At 35.1% G+C, this 26193-nt stretch overlaps 1 protein-coding gene across 2 annotated transcripts in view; it reads right to left on the reverse strand.

Moving 5' to 3' along the window:
- Window positions 1-26193, reverse strand: part of LOC149782445 (E3 ubiquitin-protein ligase MIB2-like) — a 174729-nt gene that overhangs the window by 16768 nt on the left and 131768 nt on the right. For both annotated transcript variants that reach the window (XM_089933859.1, XM_089933860.1), the window contains 3 exons: window positions 21473-21575; window positions 9168-9244; window positions 8048-8178 (listed from right to left, as the gene is read on the reverse strand). In XM_089933859.1, the coding sequence (XP_089789985.1) occupies window positions 8048-8178; window positions 9168-9244; window positions 21473-21575 (311 nt within the window). The remainder of the gene's footprint in view (window positions 1-8047; window positions 8179-9167; window positions 9245-21472; window positions 21576-26193) is intronic.

Here is a 26193-nt window from a genome sequence, read left to right on the forward strand (position 1 = left end):
TGGTAGGTTTACATGACTTCAGCACTACAATGGTAGGTTTACATGACTAGAGTCAGCACTACAATGGTGGGTTTACATGACTTCAGCACTACAATGGTAGGTTTACATGACTTTAGCACTACAATGGTAGGTTTAGATGACTTCAGCACTACAATGGTAGGTTTACATGACTAGAGTCAGCACTACATTGGTGGGTTTACATGACTAGAGTCAGCACTACAATGGTAGGTTTACATGACTTCAGCACTACAATGGTAGGTTTACATGACTAGAGTCAGCACTACAATGGTAGGTTTACATGACTTCAGCACTACAATGGTAGGTTTACATGACTTCAGCACTACAATGGTAGGTTTACATGACTAGAGTCAGCACTACAATGGTGGGTTTACATGACTTCAGCACTACAATGGTAGGTTTACATGACTAGAGTCAGCACTACAATGGTAGGTTTACATGACTTCAGCACTACAATGATAGGTTTACATGACTAGAGTCAGCACTACAATGGTAGGTTTACATGACTTAAGCACTACAATGGTAGGTTTACATGACTAGAGTCAGCACTACAATGGTAGGTTTACATGACTAGAGTCAGCACTACAATGGTAGGTTTACATGACTAGAGTCAGCACTACAATGGTGGGTTTAGATGACTTCAGCACTACAATGGTAGGTTTACATGACTAGAGTCAGCACTACATTGGTGGGTTTACATGACTAGAGTCAGCACTACAATGGTAGGTTTACATGACTTCAGCACTACAATGGTAGGTTTACATGACTAGAGTCAGCACTACAATGGTAGGTTTACATGACTTCAGCACTACAATGGTAGGTTTACATGACTAGAGTCAGCACTACAATGGTAGGTTTACATGACTAGAGTCAGCACTACAATGGTAGGTTTACATGACTAGAGTCAGCACTACAATGGTGGGTTTACATGACTTCAGCACTACAATGGTAGGTTTACATGACTAGAGTCAGCACTACAATGGTAGGTTTACATGACTTCAGCACTACAATGATAGGTTTACATGACTAGAGTCAGCACTACAATGGTAGGTTTACATGACTTAAGCACTACAATGGTAGGTTTACATGACTAGAGTCAGCACTACAATGGTAGGTTTACATGACTAGAGTCAGCACTACAATGGTAGGTTTACATGACTAGAGTCAGCACTACAATGGTGGGTTTAGATGACTTCAGCACTACAATGGTAGGTTTACATGACTAGAGTCAGCACTACATTGGTGGGTTTACATGACTAGAGTCAGCACTACAATGGTAGGTTTACATGACTTCAGCACTACAATGGTAGGTTTACATGACTAGAGTCAGCACTACAATGGTAGGTTTACATGACTTCAGCACTACAATGGTAGGTTTACATGACTTCAGCACTACAATGGTAGGTTTACATGACTAGAGTCAGCACTACAATGGTGGGTTTACATGACTTCAGCATTACAATGGTAGGTTTACATGACTAGAGTCAGCACTACAATGGTAGGTTTACATGACTTCAGCACTACAATGGTAGGTTTACATGACTAGAGTCAGCACTACAATGGTAGGTTTACATGACTTAAGCACTACAATGGTAGGTTTACATGACTAGAGTCAGCACTACAATGGTGGGTTTACATGACTTCAGCACTACAATGGTAGGTTTACATGACTTCAGCACTACAATGGTAGGTTTACATGACTTCAGCACTACAATGGTAGGTTTACATGACTAGAGTCAGCACTACAATGGTGGGTTTACATGACTTCAGCACTACAATGGTAGGTTTACATGACTAGAGTCAGCACTACAATGGTAGGTTTACATGACTTCAGCACTACAATGGTAGGTTTACATGACTAGAGTCAGCACTACAATGGTAGGTTTACATGACTTAAGCACTACAATGGTAGGTTTACATGACTAGAGTCAGCACTACAATGGTAGGTTTACATGACTAGAGTCAGCACTACAATGGTAGGTTTACATGACTTCAGCACTACAATGGTAGGTTTACATGACTTCAGCACTACAATGGTAGGTTTACATGACTTCAGCACTACAATGGTAGGTTTACATGACTAAAGTCAGCACTACAATGGTGGGTTTACATGACTTCAGCACTACAATGGTAGGTTTACATGACTAGAGTCAGCACTACAATGGTAGGTTTACATGACTTCAGCACTACAATGGTAGGTTTACATGACTAGAGTCAGCACTACAATGGTAGGTTTACATGACTAGAGTCAGCACTACAATGGTAGGTTTACATGACTAGAGTCAGCACTACAATGGTGGGTTTAGATGACTTCAGCACTACAATGGTAGGTTTACATGACTTCAGCACTACAATGGTAGGTTTACATGACTTCAGCACTACAATGGTAGGTTTACATGACTTAAGCACTACAATGGTAGGTTTACATGACTTCAGCACTACAATGGTAGGTTTACATGACTAGAGTCAGCACTACAATGGTAGGTTTACATGACTAGAGTCAGCACTACAATGGTGGGTTTAGATGACTTCAGCACTACAATGGTAGGTTTACATGACTAGAGTCAGCACTACAATGGTGGGTTTACATGACTTCAGCACTACAATGGTAGGTTTACATGACTTCAGCACTACAATGGTAGGTTTACATGACTAGAGTCAGCACTACAATGATAGGTTTACATGACTTCAGCACTACAATGGTAGGTTTACATGACTTCAGCACTACAATGGTAGGTTTACATGACTAGAGTCAGCACTACAATGGTAGGTTTACATGACTAGAGTCAGCACTACAATGGTAGGTTTACATGACTAGAGTCAGCACTACAATGGTAGGTTTACATGACTTTAGCACTACAATGGTAGGTTTACATGACTTCAGCACTACAATGGTAGGTTAGTAATGCATTTACTTTAGTCTGGATACACTTACATGCATTACTACCTATAGGGTTAAGAAAACCAGAGGCCCAACAATATTCATATCCTTTTTGGTTCTTTAAACTGGGATGAGAACAATTTGCACTCTGCCTGCAGACTTTCTGAGTCACCATGGTCACTAAGGATTAAATGTCAAGATCAGCAATATTTCTGATTTTATGATGCAGTCATTCATAGCAGTGTTTATATCTGGTTTTGTGATGCATTCATTCATAGCAGTGTTTATATCTGGTTTTGTGATTCAGTCAATCATAGCAGTGTTTATATCTGGTTTTGTGATGCAGTGATTCATAGCAGTGTTTATATCTGGCTTTGTGATGCAGTCATTCATAGCAGTGTTTATATCTGGTTTTGTGATGCAGTCATTCATAGCAGTGTTTATATCTGGTTTTGTGATGCAGTCAATCATAGCAGTGTTTATATCTGGTTTTGTGATGCAGTCATTCATAGCAGTGTTTATATCTGATTTTATGATGCAGTCATTTATAGCAGTGTTTACATCTGGTTTTGTGATGCAGTCATTCATAGCAGTGTTTGTATCTGGTTTTGTGATGCATTCATTCATAGCAGTGTTTATATCTGGCTTTGTGATGCAGTCATTCATAGCAGTGTATATATCTGGTCTTGTGATGCAGTCATTCATAGCAGTGTTTATATCTGGTTTTGTGATGCAGTCAATCATAGCAGTGTTTATATCTGGTTTTGTGATGCAGTCATTCATAGCAGTGTTTATATCTGATTTTATGATGCAGTCATTTATAGCAGTGTTTACATCTGGGTTTGTGATGCAGTCATTCATAGCAGTGTTTGTATCTGGTTTTGTGATGCAGTCATTCATAGCAGTGTTTATATCTGGTTTTGTGATGCTGTCATTCATATCAGTGTTTATATCTGGTTTTGTGATGCAGTCATTCATAGCAGTGTTTATATCTGGTTTTGTGATGCAGTCATTCATAGCAGTGTTTATATCTGGTTTTGTGATGCAGTCATTCATAGCAGTGTTTCTATCTGATTTTATTATGCAGTCATTTATAGCAGTGTTTATATCTGGTTTTGTGATGCAGTCATTCATAGCAGTGTTTATATCTGATTTTGTGATGCAGTCATTCATAGCAGTGTTTATATCTGATTTTATGATGCAGTCATTCATAGCAGTGTTTATATCCGATTTTATGATGCAGTCATTCATAGCAGTGTTTGTATCTGGTTTTGTGATGTAGTCATTCATAGCAGTGTTTATATCTGGTTTTGTGATGCAGTCATTCATAGCAGTGTTTATATCTGATTTTATGATGCAGTCATTCATAGCAGTGTTTATATCTGGTTTTGTGATGCAGTCATTCATAGCAGTGTTTATATCTGGTTTTGTGATGCAGTCATTCATAGCAGTGTTTATAACTGGTTTTGTGATGCAGTCATTCATAGCAGTGTTTATATCTGATTTTATGATGCAGTCATTCATAGCAGTGTTTATATCTGGTTTTGTGATGCAGTCATTCATAGCAGTGTTTATATCTGGTTTTGTGATGCAGTCAATCATAGCAGTGTTTATATCTGGTTTTGTGATGCAGTCATTCATAGCAGTGTTTATATCTGGTTTTGTGATGCAGTCATTCATAGCAGTGTTTATATCTGGTTTTGTGATGCAGTCATTCATAGCAGTGTTTATATCTGGTTTTGTGATGCAGTCATTCATAGCAGTGTTTATATCTGGTTTTGTGATGCAGTCATTCATAGCAGTGTTTATATCTGGTTTTGTGATGCAGTCATTCATAGCAGTGTTTATATCTGGTTTTGTGATGCAGTCATTCATAGCAGTGTTTGTTATCTGGTTTTGTGATGCAGTCATTGTGATGCAGTCATTCATAGCAGTGTTTATATCTGGTTTTGTGATGCAGTCATTGTGATGCAGTCATTCATAGCAGTGTTTATATCTGGTTTTGTGATGCAGCCATTCATAGCAGTGTTTATATCTGGTTTTGTGATGCAGTCATTCATAGCAGTGTTTGTATCTGGTTTTGTGATGCAGTCATTCATAGCAGTGTTTATATCTGGTTTTGTGATGCAGTCATTCATAGCAGTGTTTATATCTGGTTTTGTGATGCAGTCATTCATAGCAGTGTTTATATCTGATTTTATGATGCAGTCATTCATAGCAGTGTTTATATCTGGTTTTGTGATGCAGTCATTCATAGCAGTGTTTATATCTGGTTTTGTGATGCAGTCAATCATAGCAGTGTTTATATCTGGTTTTGTGATGCAGTCATTCATAGCAGTGTTTATATCTGATTTTGTGATGCAGTCATTTATAGCAGTGTTTACATCTGGTTTTGTGATGCTGTCATTCATATCAGTGTTTATATCTGGTTTTGTGATGCAGTCATTCATAGCAGTGTTTATATCTGGTTTTGTGATGCAGTCATTCATAGCAGTGTTTGTATCTGGTTTTGTGATGCAGTCATTCATAGCAGTGTTTATATCTGGTTTTGTGATGCAGTCATTCATAGCAGTGTTTCTATCTGATTTTATTATGCAGTCATTTATAGCAGTGTTTACATCTGGTTTTTGTGATGATGTCATTCATAGCAGTGTTTATATCTGATTTTATGATGCAGTCATTCATAGCAGTGTTTATATCTGGTTTTGTGATGCAGTCATTCATAGCAGTGTTTATATCTGATTTTGTGGTGCAGTCATTCATAGCAGTGTTTATATCTGATTTTATGATGCAGTCATTCATAGCAGTGTTTATATCTGATTTTATGATGCAGTCATTCATAGCAGTGTTTGTATCTGGTTTTGTGATGCAGTCATTCATAGCAGTGTTTATATCTGGTTTTGTGATGCAGTCATTCATAGCAGTGTTTGTATCTGGTTTTGTGATGCAGTCATTCATAGCAGTGTTTATATCTGGTTTTGTGATGCAGTCATTCATAGCAGTGTTTATATCTGGTTTTGTGATGCAGTCATTCATAGCAGTGTTTATATCTGATTTTATGATGCAGTCATTCATAGCAGTGTTTATATCTGGTTTTGTGATGCAGTCATTCATAGCAGTGTTTATATCTGGTTTTGTGATGCAGTCAATCATAGCAGTGTTTATATCTGGTTTTGTGATGCAGTCATTCATAGGAGTGTTTATATCTGATTTTATGATGCAGTCATTTATAGCAGTGTTTACATCTGGTTTTGTGATGCTGTCATTCATATCAGTGTTTATATCTGGTTTTGTGATGCAGTCATTCATAGCAGTGTTTATATCTGGTTTTGTGATGCAGTCATTCATAGCAGTGTTTGTATCTGGTTTTGTGATGCAGTCATTCATAGCAGTGTTTATATATGGTTTTGTGATGCAGTCATTCATAGCAGTGTTTCTATCTGATTTTATTATGCAGTCATTTATAGCAGTGTTTACATCTGGTTTTTGTGATGATGTCATTCATAGCAGTGTTTATATCTGATTTTATGATGCAGTCATTCATAGCAGTGTTTATATCTGGTTTTGTGATGCAGTCATTCATAGCAGTGTTTATATCTGATTTTGTGGTGCAGTCATTCATAGCAGTGTTTATATCTGATTTTATGATGCAGTCATTCATAGCAGTGTTTGTATCTGGTTTTGTGATGCAGTCATTCATAGCAGTGTTTATATCTGGTTTTGTGATGCAGTCATTCATAGCAGTGTTTATATCTGATTTTATGATGCAGTCATTCATAGCAGTGTTTATATCTGGTTTTGTGATGCAGTCATTCATAGCAGTGTTTATATCTGGTTTTGTGATGCAGTCATTCATAGCAGTGTTTGTATCTGGTTTTGTGATGCAGTCATTCATAGCAGTGTTTATAATGCAGTCATTCATAGCAGTGTTTATATCTGGTTTTGTGATGCAGTCATTCATAGCAGTGTTTGTATCTGGTTCTGTGATGCAGTCATTCATAGCAGTGTTTATATCTGGTTTTGTGATGCATTCATTCATAGCAGTGTTTATATCTGGTTTTGTGATGCATTCATTCGTAGCAGTGTTTATATCTGGTTTTGTGATGCAGTCATTCATAGCAGTGTTTGTATCTGGTTTTGTGATGCAGTCATTCATAGCAGTGTTTATATCTGGTTTTGTGATGCAGTCATTCATAGCAGTGTTTGTTATCTGGTTTTGTGATGCAGTCATTCATAGCAGTGTTTATATCTTGTTTTGTGATGCAGTCATTGTGATGCAGTCATTCATAGCAGTGTTTATATCTGGTTTTGTGATGCAGTCATTCATAGCAGTGTTGGTATCTGGTTTTGTGATGCAGTCATTCATAGCAGTGTTTATATCTGGTTTTGTGATGCAGTCATTCATAGCAGTGTTTGTATCTGGTTTTGTGATGCAGTCATTCATAGCAGTGTTTATATCTGGTTTTGTGATGCATTCATTCATAGCAGTGTTTATATCTGGTTTTGTGATGCAGCCATTCATAGCAGTGTTTATATCTGGTTTTGTGATGCAGTCATTCATAGCAGTGTTTATATCTGGTTTTGTGATGCAGTCATTCATAGCAGTGTTTGTATCTGGTTTTGTGATGCAGTCATTCATAGCAGTGTTTATATCTGGTTTTGTGATGCAGTCATTCATAGCAGTGTTTGTTATCTGGTTTTGTGATGCAGTCATTTGTAGGAGTGTCTGTATCTGGTTTTGTGATGCAGTCATTCATAGCAGTGTTTATATCTTGTTTTGTGATGCAGTCATTGTGATGCAGTCATTCATAGCAGTGTTTATATCTGGTTTTGTGATGCAGTCATTCATAGCAGTGTTTATATCTGGTTTTGTGATGCAGTCATTCATAGTAGTGTTCATATCTGGTTTTGTGATGCAGTCATTCATAGCAGTGTTTGTATCTGGTTTTGTGATGCCGTCATTCATAGCAGTGTTAAAACATATTCTGCCTGATAAATGTAACCTCTGATTGCTCACAACAGTGCATTTAAATATTAAAATATATCTATGAACAATGCTTTAGCTAATAAATGACAGGTGATCCCTCATGAGAGAGGTAACTCAGATTAGATTTTACTGTGATTGTTTCAGTATAGTGGACATCTTACCTAGGTTCTACAAGTACTTTCAGTTGATCAGGTGCCAGATCAAATGCCATCTGCTCATCCTGGTTTTTGATGTTGACATCCACACCTTTCTGGATCAGATACATGATGATAGTCTCAGCGGGGGTGACATCCTGCAATTCCATACATGTTTATTATACATACAGACAAAACTTCTGAATAAAACATTTAAATCCTAAAAAATTATATAAATCTACTGAGATTTAAAGCAATTCAATAGTAAAAACACTACTCTTTTAAACTTGTTTACATCCTGACAACAAATTATATTTATAGAACAACCTCCAATGAATACTGATAACCCATTATAACTATAAGTTTTATCCTCAGATTTACTAAATGAATTCGATTTCTTGGAATTTTAATAGACAAATATTAGGTTATTCCACTTAAACTTGCTTCCTTACCATATCTTTGAAACTCTGAAGCTTCTGTGGATTTTAGCTCTGTTTGGTATCTTAGATGATTTACATTGTGGAATATCTCTTTGGAATTAAACATGAGATAAAGTTTTGTCCAAACATGGGGCATTTCTAACCATGCCCTGAATCTTGACATCATTCTATGAGTATTTCTTACTTTGTCTGGAGTTTTAAAATTTCAATACAAGATTTCAGCAGCAAATTACTTGCTCTCTCTCTCTCTCTCTCTCATATTTAACTTTGCACATGCAACTAACTTCATCTGATAACTTATTGTCAAACATTCAGTCGAAGATACTGTTGTCAATCTCAACAAACTCTAATTATTTCTCATCCTAGATACCAACAAATGCACCTTAACTGGCTCTTCACTACTTACAGTGCTCTCTCATTTTATCCAGCATCAAAAGCAGCCATTTTCACTAAATATAACTGCATTTCTTAAAGTTACAAATGAGGTTGCCATTTTTTAATAATTTGAAACATATAACAATAAGTAATTTTAGAAGTGGACTGTTATTTAATATTTTAACTCAAAAAACTAGTTCCAAGCCGTGTGTTTGATACCAAAACTTTAGGTGTGTGATACAGAATGCATGATACAGAATTACAGATTGAATATCTCCATTGAAAACCAGATCAGCCATCATGCAAGATTAAGTGGGTATTTAATAATGTACCTCTTCAGTGACTTTTCTAGTCACACTGAAATGCAGACAGGTGTTTCCATTATTGTCAACTTCATTGATGTCAAGACCTGTAACAAAAATGTACTGTTGAATGTTGTTGAATTAAGACTCTGCAAAACAGCCCATAATAATCCCCATGGATACATACCGGTATATGTGTAGGTGGATGGGAATGTCCATATGTTAGTAAACTGGAGTGTCTATATATATATGTTAGCAAATGGGTGTGTCTGTATGATTGTTTGTGTAAATGGGAGGTCTATAGATATTAGTAAAATTAACTGTGTCTGTATTAGTAATTGTGTTTAAGTGTATAAATTAGAGTACTTATGTGTTAGTAAATGGGAGTGTCTTTGTTAGTAAATGGGAGTGTCTATGTGTTATTAAATGGTAGTTTCTATATATGTTAATAACTCTGAGTGTCTGTGTGTTACTAAATGTGAGTGTCTATATATGTTAGTAAATGTGAGTGTCTCTATATGTTAGTATATGTGAGTGTCTACATGTTACAGTAGTAAATGTGAGTGTCTATGTGTTACAGTAGTAAATGTGAGTGTCTATGTGTTACAGTAGTAAATGGGAGTGTCTGTGTGTTACAGTAGTAAATGTGAATGTCTATGTGTTACAGTAGTAAATGTGTCTATGTGTTACAGTAGTAAATGGAAGTGTCTGTGTGTTACAGCAGTAAATGTGAGTGTCTATGTGTTACAGTAGTAAATGTGAGTGTCTATGTGTTATAGTAGTAAATGGGAATGTCTATATACACCACTCCATCAATAACTTGCAACCTGATAGCTCGCGAACCCGCTTATAATGCGGGGTCAGGCATGGATCCCATTTTTAAACCAGAAAATACCAAAAAATGTATCCCTGTTTGTTGAACTTGAGTGTGTGTGTGTGTGATTTGGATTTTTAATGTAGCTTTAAAACAAATTCAGTCATATTGCTATGATGTCTGCAGTGTGACAGTTTATAGTGATGTCCAGCACTGGGGCATCATGCCGCAGTCATGTAGCATGATGTCCCACCCAGTCACATTATCCTGTTATCCAAGCGAGGCAGCTGTTAGTACCATTTTTGTAAGTCTTTAGTACGACTCAACCAGGGATCGAACCCACGACCTTCCGCTTCCGAGGCGGATGCTCTAACCACTATGCCACCAGATGTTGAACTTAAAGAAAATCACAATCAAAATTGGCAATGGAAACTTTGATATATTGCTCATTTTATCATCAAAAACAGTAGATAGGACCTGGAAATTTTAATCAACTTTTTTATGAAATATCAACTTTTAATAAGAAGTCATATAATTTGTTATATTTTCTTTCCAAACGACATTCCTAGCCTACTATAATTAGCTATATTACAGGAAATTTTCAATCAATGAAAATGTCACTTACACCTAGTGGCGGCTGTACTTTAATAAATAAATATCAACTAAAATATCAACTAAATTATTTTTTATCAATTGAAATTTATGTTCTAGTTCTATCCTTTAGTTCGTGTTAAGCGTAATCATCATAAATACATGTCCTCTCGTAATTAAACGTAAAATGTGTCAATCTACCATAACAGCTATGTCCGCAACCATTTTCTCTGAGAACCTAATTATGTGCTGTGTTTTTTTATCAGATTAGCAGAAGCATTTGTTGTATTGTTGCAATAAATAAAAAGCTAGCCTCCTTTTCTATTATCACATTATTTATATCTTTTGAATGAAATAAAGGAGGTGGAATAAAACCAAAAAGTTAAAAGGCATAAAAATTTTACATGCTTAGGATCAATCGAACACTGTTATAAATCTTATTGTGTATGTAATCTAATTAAATTACCTTAAAATAACTGACTCATTCATAATTGTGATCAAAGAAAGCAAGGCAACCAAGCAAAATGAGAACTTTGTCAAATAAAGAACTTTGTTTCACAGATATGGACCATTGTGAGCAACTCAAGTTTCAGAGAATTCCTGAATTCACATATAGAAATATCTTTAAGGATGATAAGAAGTTTCACTATTACTTGCAATGAAATCATGGCATCATATGTTACAAACTTAACAATACAAAATTGAATTTTGACATAGACGATTGACTCACAAAATAAATGTTGCATTCTTTTGAGAAAAAGGAATCTTGTTTGGTAGTGTATCGACAGTTAGTCTGGTTTCCTGATAAGTAGATTCCTTGTTTTGCAAATAAAATTACTCACCACTCCGGGACCCAGACTATTTAATAAAACAAAGTGCCGTGATGTAATACACAAAAACATTGTGCACCATGTTGGTTGTTGAAACCAGATGGAATCATGTTATTGATCTTTCCGATGTTGGACATTTTGAAAATAAATGTCATTTATACAGTATAATGAACAACTTCATCAGAAAAAGCGCTTTATTGACAATTATTCTCAACGAGATTATAAAACAAGGATTCAGTCATTAAACAGCCCAGTTTTCCCCCTCAACCCAGCAGTTCTTTGGATGTCTAGCGGAGTTTTTGGAGGTCCCTCGATAACTTGCGCCCTCGCTTATAGTGTGGTCTTTGTTTTTGGACCCTGATGTGCGCATGTTATTAATGGAGAGGTATATGTTAGTAAATGTGAGTGTCTATGTGTTACAGTAGTAAATGGGAGTGTCTATGTGTTAGTAAATGGGAGTGTCTTTGTGTTAGCAAATGGGAATATCTATGTGTTAGTAAATGGGAGTGTCTATATGTTAGTAAATTGGATTTTTTATATGAATCAGTAAATGGCAGTGTCTACATAAGTTAGTTAATGTGAGTGTCTATGTGTTACAGTAGTAAATGGGAGTGTCTATGTGCTAGTAAATGGAAGTGTCTATGTGCTAGTAAATGGGTGTTTCTATATGTTCGTAAATTGCAGTTTTTATATGAATCAGTAAATGGCAGTGTCTACATAAGTTAGTTAATGTGTCTATGTGTTAATAAATGAGAGTGTCTATATATGCCAGCAAAAAGAGGAGTGTCAATAATTTAGCATATGTGAGTTTCTATATTCATTATTAAATAGGAGTGTTTGTATATGCTAGTAAATGAGTGTCTACATGTGTTACTAAATGGGAGTTTCTATATGCATTGGCAAATGGGAGTGTCTGTATGTATTAGTAAATGGAAGTGTCTGTATGTATTAGTAAATGGAAGTGTCTATATGTATTAGTAAATGGAAGTGTCTGTATGTATGACTGAATGGGAGTGTTTGTATATGCTAATAAATGAGTGTCTACATGTGTTACTAAATGGAAGTGTCTGTATGTATTAGTAAATGGAAGTGTCTATATGTATTAGTAAATGGAAGTGTCTGTATGTATTAGTAAATGGAAGTGTCTGTATGTATTAGTAAATGGAAGTGTCTGTATGTATTAGTAAATGGAAGTGTCTGTATGTATTAGTAAATGGAAGTGTCTATATGTATTAGTAAATGGAAGTGTCTGTATGTATTAGTAAATGGAAGTGACTGTATGTATTAGTAAATGGGAGTTTCTATATGTATGACTGAATGGGAGTGTTTGTATATGCTAGTAAATGAGTGTCTACATGTGTTTCTAAATGGAAGTGTCTGTATGTATTAGTAAATGGGAGTGTCTGTATGTATTAGTAAATGGAAGTGACTGTATGTATTAGTAAATGGGAGTTTCTATATGTATGACTGAATGGGAGTGTTTGTATATGCTAGTAAATGAGTGTCTACATGTGTTTCTAAATGGAAGTGTCTGTATGTATTAGTAAATGGGAGTGTCTGTATGTATTAGTAAATGGGAGTTTCTATATGTATTAGTAAATGGAAGTGTCTGTATGTATTAGTAAATGGGAGTGTCTGTACGTATTAGTAAATGGAAGTGTCTGTATGTATTAGTAAATGGAAGTGTCTATATGTATTAGTAAATGGAAGTTTCTATATGTATGGCTGAATGGGATTGTTTATGTATGATTGAATGGGGGTGTCTATATGTATGATTGAATGGGAGTGTCTATATGTATAATTACATGGGGGTGTCTATATGTATGACTGAATGGGATTGCCTATGTATGATTGAATGGGGATGTCTATATGTATGATTGAATGGGGGTGTCTATATGTATGATTGAATTGGAGTGTCTGTATGATTGAATGGGAGTGTCTATATGTATGATTGAATGAGGGTGTCTATATGTATGACTGAATGGGAGTGTTCATATGTATTATTGAATGGGGGTGTCTATATGTATGATTGAATTGGAGTGTCTATATGTATGATTGAATGGGAATGTTCATATGTATTATTGAATGGGGGTGTCTATATGTATGATTGAATTGGAGTGTCTATATGTATGATTGAATGAGGGTGTCTATATGTATGACTGAATGGGGGTGTCTATATGTATTATTGAATGGGGGTGTCTATGTGTATGATTGAATTGGTTTTTTTATATGTATTATTCAATGGGGGTGTCTATATGTATGATTGAATGGGGTGTCTATATGTATGATTGAAAGGGGGTGTCCATATGTATGATTGAAGTGGGTGTCTATATGATTGAATGGGGGTGTCTATATGTATGATTGAATGGGATTGTCTATATGTATTATTGAATGGGATTGTCTATATGTATGATTGAATGGGGGTGTATATACATGCAAATAAATGAGTGTTGTTGTTGTAGGTTTTTTTAATGCCATTTTTCAGCACACAATAGTCTATACATGGCGGCCAGTATTAATGGTGGCGGAAGAATGTGGGAAAACCCCGGAAAGAACCACCGACCCACGAGAAGTTACTGGCAAGCTTTCTCACATACTCACATTGGCTGAATCCAAGACTCGAACCTATGCAGACAGAGGTGAGATGGCAGTGATCCGTAACGGACAGCGCTTTAGACCACTCGGCCACTCGGGGCCCTAAATGAGTGTTACATATGTTACTAAATGGGAGTGTCTGTATGTATTAGTACATGGGAGTGTCTGTATTAGTAAATGGGAGTGTCTGTATGTATTAGTACATGGGAGTGTCTGTATGTATTACTAAATGGGAGTGTCTGTATGTATTAGTAAATGGGACTGTCTATATGTATTACTAAATGGGAGTGTCTGTATGTATTAGTAAATGGGAATTTCTATGACCTTCTTCCAAATGTAAAATACATTTACTGATGAAGATGCAATTTTCATATAACTGTAAATCTGTTTCCAAAAGTGGATGATCCTCTGTAATATATTTGTGATTTTATAAAAAAAATAAAATCAAAAGTAATTAAAGTATAACTATTAAAAAAATAATTTAATTTAATCAACTACTCTGCCAGAATATAAGTAATTGTGATGTTAACTGTAATAATTTTTTTCAAAAGTAATTGACATATATTGTCAACTTCTGATCCATTATGAACTATAAACCATGCAAACTTGTGTAATTTAGAAAAATAAAGTTGGTATGCTATTTTTAGTAGACATGGCAGCCTCATCTACAAGGTAAGCTGCAGCATTGTGACGTGGACATTCTCAGAGGCCAATGAAAAGGTCATGGCATGTATGCTGTACACAAGATATCTACTGCTGTAGCAGTAATAACTTGAAACAAGGAGATGAAACCACAATGATGAAATTCCATATTTATAAAAATGTCATATAACAAGAGGATATTTTAAAAACCCTTTTAATATAATATCCCAACATTCCACAATATTGCAGACTGCACTTAACCGTCTTTCCCCTATAAAGTTGTTTATTTCATACACGCATGATATTTACCATGTCAGCTATTTCACTAATATTTAAAAAGAACGTGTCTTGTAGACATCATTATTATTATTGTTTTTGCAACACAACAAAAATAATTTCTACAAAGGTCCACTAGAAAATAAAATCAATATATAAATTATTATTGAAATTTTATTGATTTTAATATCTGCTTAGATTTCTTAACTTTAAGATGATACCAAAAATATCAGTCAATATTTTGCAATATTATTTCTATTTCTACTTGTACTCAAACTTGATTTTGCAAAGAAAACTTTATTGTCCAAGTATTTTAATTTTTACTTAGATTCCATATGCATCATGTGCATATTTCTTTCTGTCTTCTATAATAATAATAATAATAATAATAATAATAACTGTATTAATTATTTAACTTTTATGTTGAAATTTGAAATAACACAATCAATTTGTAAAAAAATTATAAAGTCACTTTTTTCAGGCTGCATTATTGTGGAATTTGAATTTAATAGGAAAAGGCTCAAAATCTATTTTTACATGACATTTTATTAGTCACTGTGGGCTTGTCTCCCTTTACTTTAATTGTAATTATAGTAGTCAATGTCTTTAATGGTACATCTAGTATATAATATGCACTGGGTTTTTGTTTTTACCTGTGTGAGTGTCTGTGTCACAACCCTGCTGTTTATCATAGCATCAATATATTTAATGCCAATCAATAGACAAAATAGCACAAAAAAATTATGCCAATCAATAGACAAAATAACATCAAAGCATTTAATGCCAATCAATAGACAAAACAGCATCAATACATTTAATGCCAATCAATAGACAAAAGCCAATCAATAGACAAAATAGCATCAGTACATTTAATGCCAATCAATAGACAAAACAGCATCAATACATTTATGCCAATCAACAGACAAAACAGCATCAATACATTTTATGCCAATCAATAGATAAATTGCATCAATACATTTTATGCCAATCAATAGACAAAACAGCATCAATACATTTTATGCCAATCAATAGACAAAACAGCATCAATACAATGCCAATCAATAGACAAAACAGCATCAATACATTTAATGCCAATCAATAGACAAAACAGCATCAATACATTTAATGCCAATCAATAGACAAAATAGCATCAATACATTTAATGCCAATCAATGGACAAAACAGCATCAAACACATTTAATGCCAATCAATAGACAAAACAGCATCAATACATTTAATGCCAATCAATAGACAAAACAGCATCAATACATTTAATATCAATCAATAGACAAAATAGCACAAAAAATTATGCCAATCAATAGACAAAATAACATCAAAGCATTTAATGCCAATCAATAGACAAAACAGCATCAATACATTTAATGCCAATCAATAGACAAAAGCCAATCAATAGACAAAATAGCATCAGTACATTTAATGCCAATCAATAGACAAAACAGCATCAATACATTTTATGCCAATTGACAAAACAGCATCAATACATTTTATGCCAATCAATAGACAAAACAGCATCAATACAATGCCAATCAATAGACAAAACAGCATCAATACATTTAATGCCAATCAATAGACAAAACAGCATCAATACATTTAATGCCAATCAATAGACAAAATAGCATCAATACATTTAATGCCAATCAATGGACAAAACAGCATCACATACATTTAATGCCAATCAATAGACAAAACAGCATCAATACATTTAATGCCAATCAATAGACAAAACAGCATCAATACATTTAATATCAATCAATAGACAAAACAGCATCAATACATTTAATGCAAATCAATAGACAAAATAGCATCAATACATTTAATGCCAACCAGTAGACAAAATAGCATTCAACAAAATGATATGCAGCTGCAAATGCAGCACACCTAACACCTGCAGATATGTTATGTGCAGGTAAAAGTGACAAAAATGTAATCAGAAAATTATTCCACTACTGAGCAAAGAGCATAGTGTAAACTCCACAATCATGCTTTTAAGGTATTCTTTGACTGATATCAAGGCTGAATTGGATAAAGTTTACATATGTAATTCTCTGTCATATCCAACAATTTTGAGATGGTTTCATTGTTTCAAAGGTGTAGCAAATTTATGGAAGATGACCCATATTCTGGAAGAGGCTGTTGTGATGGGGGGTAACTGATGAAGACGGTGGATACAGTGAAGATAATTCTATTTTTATTACTAGAATTAACAGGTCAGCTGTTTTAATATTTTGAAGAATAATTTGAAGTTGGACTGCTTAACAAATTTCCAAACCGCTACTTGCTAATGGGAAGAGTGACAAGAAACATTTGAGTGAAACAGTCCAAGGTAATAAAGCAAGGATTTACTATTTTTAACCTGATGAGAGAAAATAATAATGTTTCAATTGAACAAGTTGAGTGGTGACCAAAAATCACTTGACATAGTTGGACTGTCAAGGGATTTTAATGTGCATCATTTTTTATGCAATTGGCCTTGTCATCCAGATGGCAGAGTAATCCAGATGGCTCAGTCATCCAGATGTTAGAGTCATCCAGATGGCTTAATCATCCAGATGGCAGAGTAATCCAGATGGCTTAATCATCCAGATGGCAGAGTCATCCAAATGGCTTAATCATCCAGATGGCAGAGTAATCCAGATGGCTTAATCATCCAGATGGCAGAGTCATCCAAATGGCTTAATCATCCAGATGGCAGAGTAATCCAGATGGCTTAATCATCCAGATGGCAGAGTCATCCAAATGGCTTAATCATCCAGATGGCTGAGTAATACAGATGGCTGAGTCCAGGTACCCGTGCCTGACTCTGCTAGGGTCACTTGGCGTTTTTATACCTCCATAGTCTTGCCAAAAGTAGTGGAACACTATGGAACCACCCATCTGTACAATTTCCTAACACAGCACAGCATCCAAAACTTTGCCACATCCTTCATGCTGCCCTGATTTAGCTCAAGTGATTTCTAGTGGAATCTCATTATCAAAGATTCACTGAGGGGCAGACAATTTTGAAAGCTGCCATATGGTTCAAAGTGCAGTTTCCCATCATATAAGCACCATACCAAAAATTCTCATGCAAACTGGCATTTAATAATTGGATAATGGGACTAACAAAGTGTATAGAGATACATGGACATACTTTGAAGGGATGCACTGAAGCCCTAATCACAAATAAAGAACTTTGATGTGCCATATTCTAACATTCAGAACTTTTAAATGCCCCTCTAACTGTCATAGATAGAAGTTGGGGTATGATTCATAATTGATCGAAAGTTGTCTATAATTGATTACATTTGAAATTAACTGACATCAGGTCTGAGGACAAATTTGCTTATAATTGATATGATGGTGATAGAAAAAAATTAACTAATTATGCTAAAATATTATTAACTAATAAATTTAAGTGTAGCTATTTTAATTAGAGTTGGACATAAGGAAGATGAAGTGACATCACTGTTAATAGATGTGAGAATGCTCAAAGACAAATTTTGTCAAAAGTGCTTGAATGGCTTTTAACTGTTTAATGATCCTTCTGTTCATAGTAACAAAATGGAAATATTTTGGACAGATAAACATCATAATTATTAAATACTGCAATGCTTAGATGCAATGACCCCAAATATAATTTAAATTGATCCAGCAGATTTAGAAGGTTATTAATTTAAAAATCCATTCAACTTTTAGCAATTACAGAAATATTGTAGGGTCAGATCGCATTATATGAATGAACATTAAAGAGCCTGACATCCAAATGATCCATGCTTAATCTGACATCCAAATGATCCATGCTTAATCTGACATCCAAATGATCCATGCTTAATCTGACATCCAAATGATCCATGCTAAATCTGACATCCAAATGATCCATGTTAAATCTGACATCCAAATGATGCTAAATCTGACATCCAAATGATCCATGCTAAATCTGACATCCAAATGATCTATGCTAAATCTGACATCCAAATGATCCATTCTAAATCTGACATCCAAACGATCCATGCTAAACCTGACATCCAAATGATCCATGCTAAATCTGACATCCAAATGATCCATGCTAAATTTGTTACAAGACATGAGGTTATTTTGTTTTGAAATGTCATTTGAATTGTTTTCTGTTATAATAGCAATGTCCATGTTAGAAGGTGGGTTGGCATCATCTGTATCCTCTTCACAGAACATACTGCATGGAAATATATCCCTGTCTTAACCTTGTTTGACCTCTATATCATGTAAAACTTATTCAACTGTCTATATGAATTAGTGTTAGGATCTACTACCTTGCCACTGCAGGAGACCCCAACTAGATTAAAGCACAGGCAAACTAGCCCATCCAGATTAAAGTAATGGGAACCTCACAAGAAGTTGGTCCTGAGCTTGGTCTTGAGTTTTAAATTTAAATTCATACTGTTCCAAGAATTTTATCCTGGATTATCTCTTATAAGTGCCAAGAATTTGATCATGGCCCATCACTTGTAAGTATCAAGAATTCTATCCTGGCCTATCACCTGTAAGTGCCAAGAATTATATCCTGGCCCATTGCTTGTAAGTATCAAGAATTCTATCCTGGCCCATCACTTGTAAGTGTCAAGAATTCTATCCTGGCCCATCACTTGTAAGTGCCAAGAATTCTATCCTGGCCCATCACTTGTAAGTATCAAGAATTCTATCCTGGCCCATCACTTGTAAGTGCCAAGAATTCTATCCTGGTCCAGTGACTATATGTGCCAAGAACTCTATTTCAGCCCATTGCTCGTAAGTGTCAAAACTTCTATCATGGCTCTATTGTTTGTAAGTGCTAATAGTTTTGGAATCGAAAATAACTTTGACAAGAATTTGGAACTTTGGTTTATATTTATGTAAGTCTTAGTAAATTCGTTTTTTTTTACTTTTATAACTATTTTCCTTGTCTTGACCAGTGGAAATATGCCAATGTAACATGTTCAAACTATTATTCTGTAACTTAATTTTAAGATACAATGATACAACAAAAATGTATGACCAGATTTTATTACTTTCAAAAAATGGACAAAAATACTTATTCTTTAAGAAGTTGTCAAAACAACAATAAAGTTAAAAAACAGTTATATACACTGAATATTTACATGTATAAATAGCAAGTCATTTTTCAAAAAACTAGAATGTTTGATGTGTACATGGTTCTCATTCTAACATGTCACTTTGACATAAAAAGCAGACTGTATACAATCAAATTCAGGTTTGTTGTAAATGTGTTTACTAAATTTGTTCATTTTGAAAATAAAAGGATTTATTGGATCACATGTACTTAGGTGAAGTTAAGAAAATATTGCCAGCATGTGACACAATACCTCCATCACTTCAGTATTCTCTCATTTGTATTCTGCATAAAGATATTACTATACATTTATTCATGCACAGTGACACAAAGCTCAGTGTAGGCCTTTGAAACTGGTAGGCCTTTGAAACTGGAAGGCCTTTGAAACTGGTAGGCCTTTGAAACTGGAAGTCTTTTTCTAACTCAGTTTGCAGGAATTGGGGTCCTGACAAAAACTGAGTCTTGAACCCTCAGTCTCCAGGAATTGAGGTCCTTATAGGAAACTCAGGTGAGAAAAAGGAATGTCCTTCAAAGATTTGACATAAACTCATTATGTTCAATGCAATCTGACATAGAACTTCAAAGCTCTAGCATAAAAACACTATCTTCAAGGCAAATTGATAGAGAACTTCAAAGTCCTTCAAAGCTCTGGCATAAATTCAGTATGTTCAAGGTAATCTGTTGCAAAATTTCAAAGTCCTCCAAAACTTTGGGATAAATTCATTATGTTCAACATGATCTGATATAGAACTTCTGTTATGTCATAACATCATTATTTTCAAGGCAATCTGATATAGAATTTCTGTTATGGCATAAAATTGTCATGTTTAAAGCAATCGTGTATCACTTACTGGATGCCATGTTTTGAAAATTCTCTAAGCAACAGCTTGATCGTGCAGACATTTTCCATGAAAAAATATGTACATTTTAAGGCACTGTAGGTAAATTTGCAAAGTTAGTCCGTTTCCCTGACCAACTTGACTAAATCTAATATGAAACACATGTCTAAATCAGGATTTACAGCAACAATGATATTTCCATATTTTAAGGGTCACTTCCATAAGACGTATGGTCAATTCATTGGCTGGTCTGAACTTACAACAATCCAATCATCAAATTAGTTCATGAAAATATCTTGACATAAATACATTAACAGCAAGTGTTTCAGATGTCATTTTGGGGGATTTTTCCCAAAATGGGGTGGGGGATGGGCAGTGTTCCATCCCCTAACCTGCTAGTGAATGCTGGACTTTAATAGAATTTAATAATATAATACACTGGTCTGCAGACTCAATCGCATTTCAGACTGGTACTACATCTCTGTCTTTGACTGAATAAAATTTCAGAATGGAACCACAACTCGGTCTCCAGTGTGACATTTCAGACTGGCACCATACCTCTGTAAAATTATAAAAACTGATAATGCCATAAATTTGTTTTCACTCACAATTTTTTATATTCATCCACAGGAATTACTTATACATTAGTCACATGACCTTACCAGACTCAATCAGGAGCTTTATAATCTCAAAGAAGCCCTCCTTGGTAGCAATATGGAGCGCACTCTGTCCCTCTTTAGTCCTGCATTCCTTGTTTATCTTAGGCTGCAACAGTAAAATAATGCAAACCTGTGGTTATATTGTTAGTATATATACTTAATCAGAGATCTCTGAAATGCTTCATTACGCATATTTGGACACCAATTTTTGATCTGGGATGCAGAAAATCACTGAGGTAAGAGTCCTCTGTACGCATGTAATAGATGTGCGGCAAATTTTTTTCAAAGACTTGCCAGTCCTGCTTCAGCCACCTGCTTTGTGGGAAAATGTGTTGATCAGTTAGCTGTGCTTATATTTACAATGACAGAATTCAGTGACTGAAAGACCCCTTGATGTACATACATGTTGCCATTATAAAAGTACATTAAAAGAACATGAAGCAATAGCTGGGTAGCAAGTTCAAAGGCTTTGACTGGCGGCCAGGTGTGAAAATGTACTGATATTTACAGTGATTGAATTCAGAGTCAGAAAGACCCAGAGATGTACATGTGGTTATCTATAAAAGTACATCAAATAAACAACTTAAGCTTTCATTATTGTGTTCATTTCTGAATGTATCGGAATAAGTAGTGCACGAGAATCAAGACATGTTAAGACTTAGACAAAATGTCATTCGTAAATTTGGATAAGTATTTTAGGGTTAAACGGCAAACTTACAAAGATTGTAACGAGATTCAGTAGAGTGCTAAAGCTGCTAGAATTGGTAGTTTGGATAGGACACTACCTACATGTAATAAAGTGTATGATGCCTAGCTTAGTGTTTGGAATAAATTCTTACTTGGATTGACAAAATTCAGTATCACTCTGATGGACGAACAAGAGCTATTTAAGAGGTACATTGACAGACCATACTTTTTTTTAAAATGCCCCTCGCCTTAGCCCGGTTAGTTCTAGTGTTTGTAGCGAAATGTATTCATCAATAGATCAGTAGCTAGGCCAAATTTTGATATCAATTACATTGACAAACAAACTCCTGCCCATTCACAAGCATATGTTTTGATAGCTGATTGACCATTAACCCTTTTTCGAGTAAGGTAGCAACTATCAATTTCCTGCATGATATCCTTTGATGATAAAACATACATATTTTTTAAGATCAGAATCGGTGATCTGGATATATAGTAACTGCCTCTTGTACACTGTTTCGTCATAAAATTAGTTTGAAACTGTAAGTGAACCAGTAGGCCTAACGGGAAATAATGGTGGACTTTGCTACATCTGGGATGTACCAGTTTATTAGATTGTCTGTTTTCGTACATCATCGGGCAAATATTTTCAGAAAAATAAACAAATCATTGAAAGCAAAGCCAAGGTATTTTTTTTATATTAAAGATTTAACTTTAAACTGCAAATTATGTAGGTCAGAAATGTAGAGGACAGTGCTATGTTGTGGAATTCACGAGATGTGCTTTAAGGTCTAAGCTGTTTTCCAACTTGACATGTATTTGCGAAAATACGGGAAAAAACAGCAAATCAGATACTATTTAACCATTGCCTAAAATTACTACAAGGACGTAGACAAATAAATAAACCATCAATTTGCAATCCTGTCAATGGACTGTTGTAATGAAGCTATATTAAAGTGAGTAATTACATTATGGAAACTTCTCCATCTGAAAATAGATGCACTCACGTCTGTGTTGATTCTGTAGGAAAGAAGGGACTGCAACTTTTGATGGTGGGACTCCTATTTTTACCAAACTGGAAGTCCTGTACTCCTTGTTTTAAAATCCTAGCAAGATCTCTGTTAATGGTGACTGTACATACCTATCTGACAGTGAAAGTTAAAAAGAAACACCTGTTCTACTAATATATCAATAATTAAGCCAGGGCATCTTGCTCAACCAGTGTAATCAACAATTACACAGTTCACCTCTACTTTCACTAGCCTCCAGTAGCCACTGTATTGACATTATCATGTAGAAAATAAAGACTAAAGTTATTTAATGGCCAATCTTGCAGCAATAGATTTTTTTGGCATTCTTGTATCTTTAATATGAACTTTCTTGCATTCTTTTATCATTACTTATTAACTTTAAATCATTTTAAAATATGAAAAAATAAATGTTTAATTGGTACTATATGGCCAGTATTGTGCTGATATATTGTGAAACCCCATCTACCAACTTGTCTACCTACCCACCTACCAACCTACCTACCCACTTACTGTGACAGGGCATAAAAGACATTAAAGAATAAAAATAACAATTCTCTGTCATATCAAGACAAAATTAAAAAGTAGATAATAAACAAATTAATATTTTTTTGGCAATAATATTTGCAAAATCCTTGTTCTTAAAATCTGTTTGAAAAGCTATTATCATTGTTCATCTCGAAGTCAGACATTGCTGGCTGAAAGTCACAGGATATGAATAGTCTTGAAGTTGTTGGCAGCAGTACATAGTTCATGCATCAGTAATTACCTTGATTACCACTAAAAGTACATAGTTCATGCATCAGTAATTACCTTGATTACCACTACAGCTGTGGTCTCACATCAAAAGCATGCATTACACTCACCTGGTTCCTATACTCATTAACATGTACAATCTGCAATTAACCTGCTGAGGGTAAAATATCACTATACACAATGCGTGTGTGTATGATTTGGATTTTTAATGTAGCTTTAAAAAAGTTTCAGTCATATCGTTACGATGTCTGCAGTGTGGCAGTTTATAGTGATGTCTAGCACTGAGGCATCATGGAGCATGATGTCCCACCCAGTCACATTATCCTAACACCAGGCCAACCAGTCCTAACACTAACCTCTTAATGCAGAGCGCCAGGCAAGGAAGCTATTAGTACCATTTTTGTAAGTCTTTGATGCTATACACAATGTAAAGTTTACCATTAAATAAACATATTTAATTTTACTTCCAACTGTCTTTGCCACAAAGAACCTTTTGAGTAGGATAGGATGTACATAGGTTTAGCATGGTTTAATCAATTTGGTCATAACACAAATATTTAACTCATGTTAGCGCAACATAAAATGTAGGTCACAGTGACCTTTGGTTGTATGGGCATCATAGCAAAAAAGATGCATTAAATAATAAAGTTTCATGACTGAAACATAGGCAGCACACAAGAAATTAACTTTCAATACAAAATTTGAATGAAGTCACTGAGAATGAAATATAGGTCACATAGACATATTTTGGAAAAAAGATATAGAATTTATCAGGATCCATCCACTCACCAAGTTTAATGATTCCAGTCAGGACAGTATGCATATAAAATGCCAAAAACACAAGGTTATTGTTGGTTTTTGTTCTCTTGGAACTAATACCATTTTTCAGGACATGATATGCTATACATGACAGCCAGTATATCAGGTGGAGGAAGAGCCCAAGAAAACCTTGGTAAAACACACTGACCCATAGGAAAGTACTGGCAAGCCTTTTCACATACCCACAGTGGCCAATCCCATGACTCGAACCTAAGTGGAAGGAGGTGAGATGCAAATGATCTGTAAAGGCAAATGGTTTAGAACACACAGCCACCTGAGGACCCCCAAATCTCATGGTCATAAGCCAAATGCAGAACTTAAACTAAATCGGTCAAATGTGAAATATAGGCCACAGTGATCTTTGATGGTATGGATGTGGTACCAAGTCTGATACATAAAGTCACCTAGTTCAAGGAGTACAGGAATAATGGTACAAATGTCCAACTGAAAAATGAGTGAAGTGTAAAATATAGATCACAGTAACCTACTGTTAAGATGTGGATGCAGTACTTATCAAGATGCACCCTTTCACTATGTTTCATGATTCCAGATATAGCAGCATTACACAGTAGATAAAACTTCAATGCAGTCATGAGCTAAATGCCCCAAAAAAACATAAGCCAGTCAAATGCTCAGTGTAAATCACAATGACCTTTACTTGTCCAAGTGTGGTACAAATTCAAATGCAAGCAATCACCTAGTTTGTTGATCCTGGCATAAACAGTGCTTGACATTAAGAGAGTAAAACATGAAATATGGGTCACAATGATCTGCTTCTATGATGTAGGTGTTGTATTCATGAGGAATCATCGCCCAACCAAACTGCATAAATCTTGGTATAACAGTATGTATATAAGGATCTATAAAAAAAAGCGTAACCTAAGCCAGTAAAATGTGAAATGTAGCTCACAGTCACATTAATTTTGCTAAGGGTGTGTGTGTGTGTGTGAGTGTGTGTGATATGGATTTTTAACATAGCTTTAACAATTTTTCAGTCATATCGCCACGTACCGTACATGAACAGATACCAAAACATCATTTTTTGGTGATGTGGAGGTGACTGTGGTAGTATGGGTGCTGGAGCGTGCAGACAGGCAATAGTTGTCTTATCTCGCATAAAGAGGTCCTAGGTTCGATACCAAGCAGAAACCCAGTATGGAGCGAATTAATGAAATTGCTTGTTTAGTGCTTAGGGTGTCAATATTTGTAGTAATATTTGTTGTAATCAATGTCCCTACAGTTGTCAACCACTGGGATTTTAATATACATCCTCAAATAATAATATATATAAGTATATAGTCTTAAGAGTAATTCTCCTTAGGCCAGTGCTTGGAGTAATGCTACATTACTCCCTTATATAAACAAAAACTAAGCCAGTAAAATGTGAAATGTAGCTCACAGTCACTTTAATTTTGCTAAGGGGGTGTGTGTGTG

This window comes from Sinohyriopsis cumingii, chromosome 15, assembly GCF_028554795.1.
Source record: "Sinohyriopsis cumingii isolate HCF-2022 chromosome 15, ASM2855479v2, whole genome shotgun sequence".
Lineage (NCBI taxonomy): Eukaryota > Metazoa > Mollusca > Bivalvia > Unionida > Unionidae > Sinohyriopsis > Sinohyriopsis cumingii.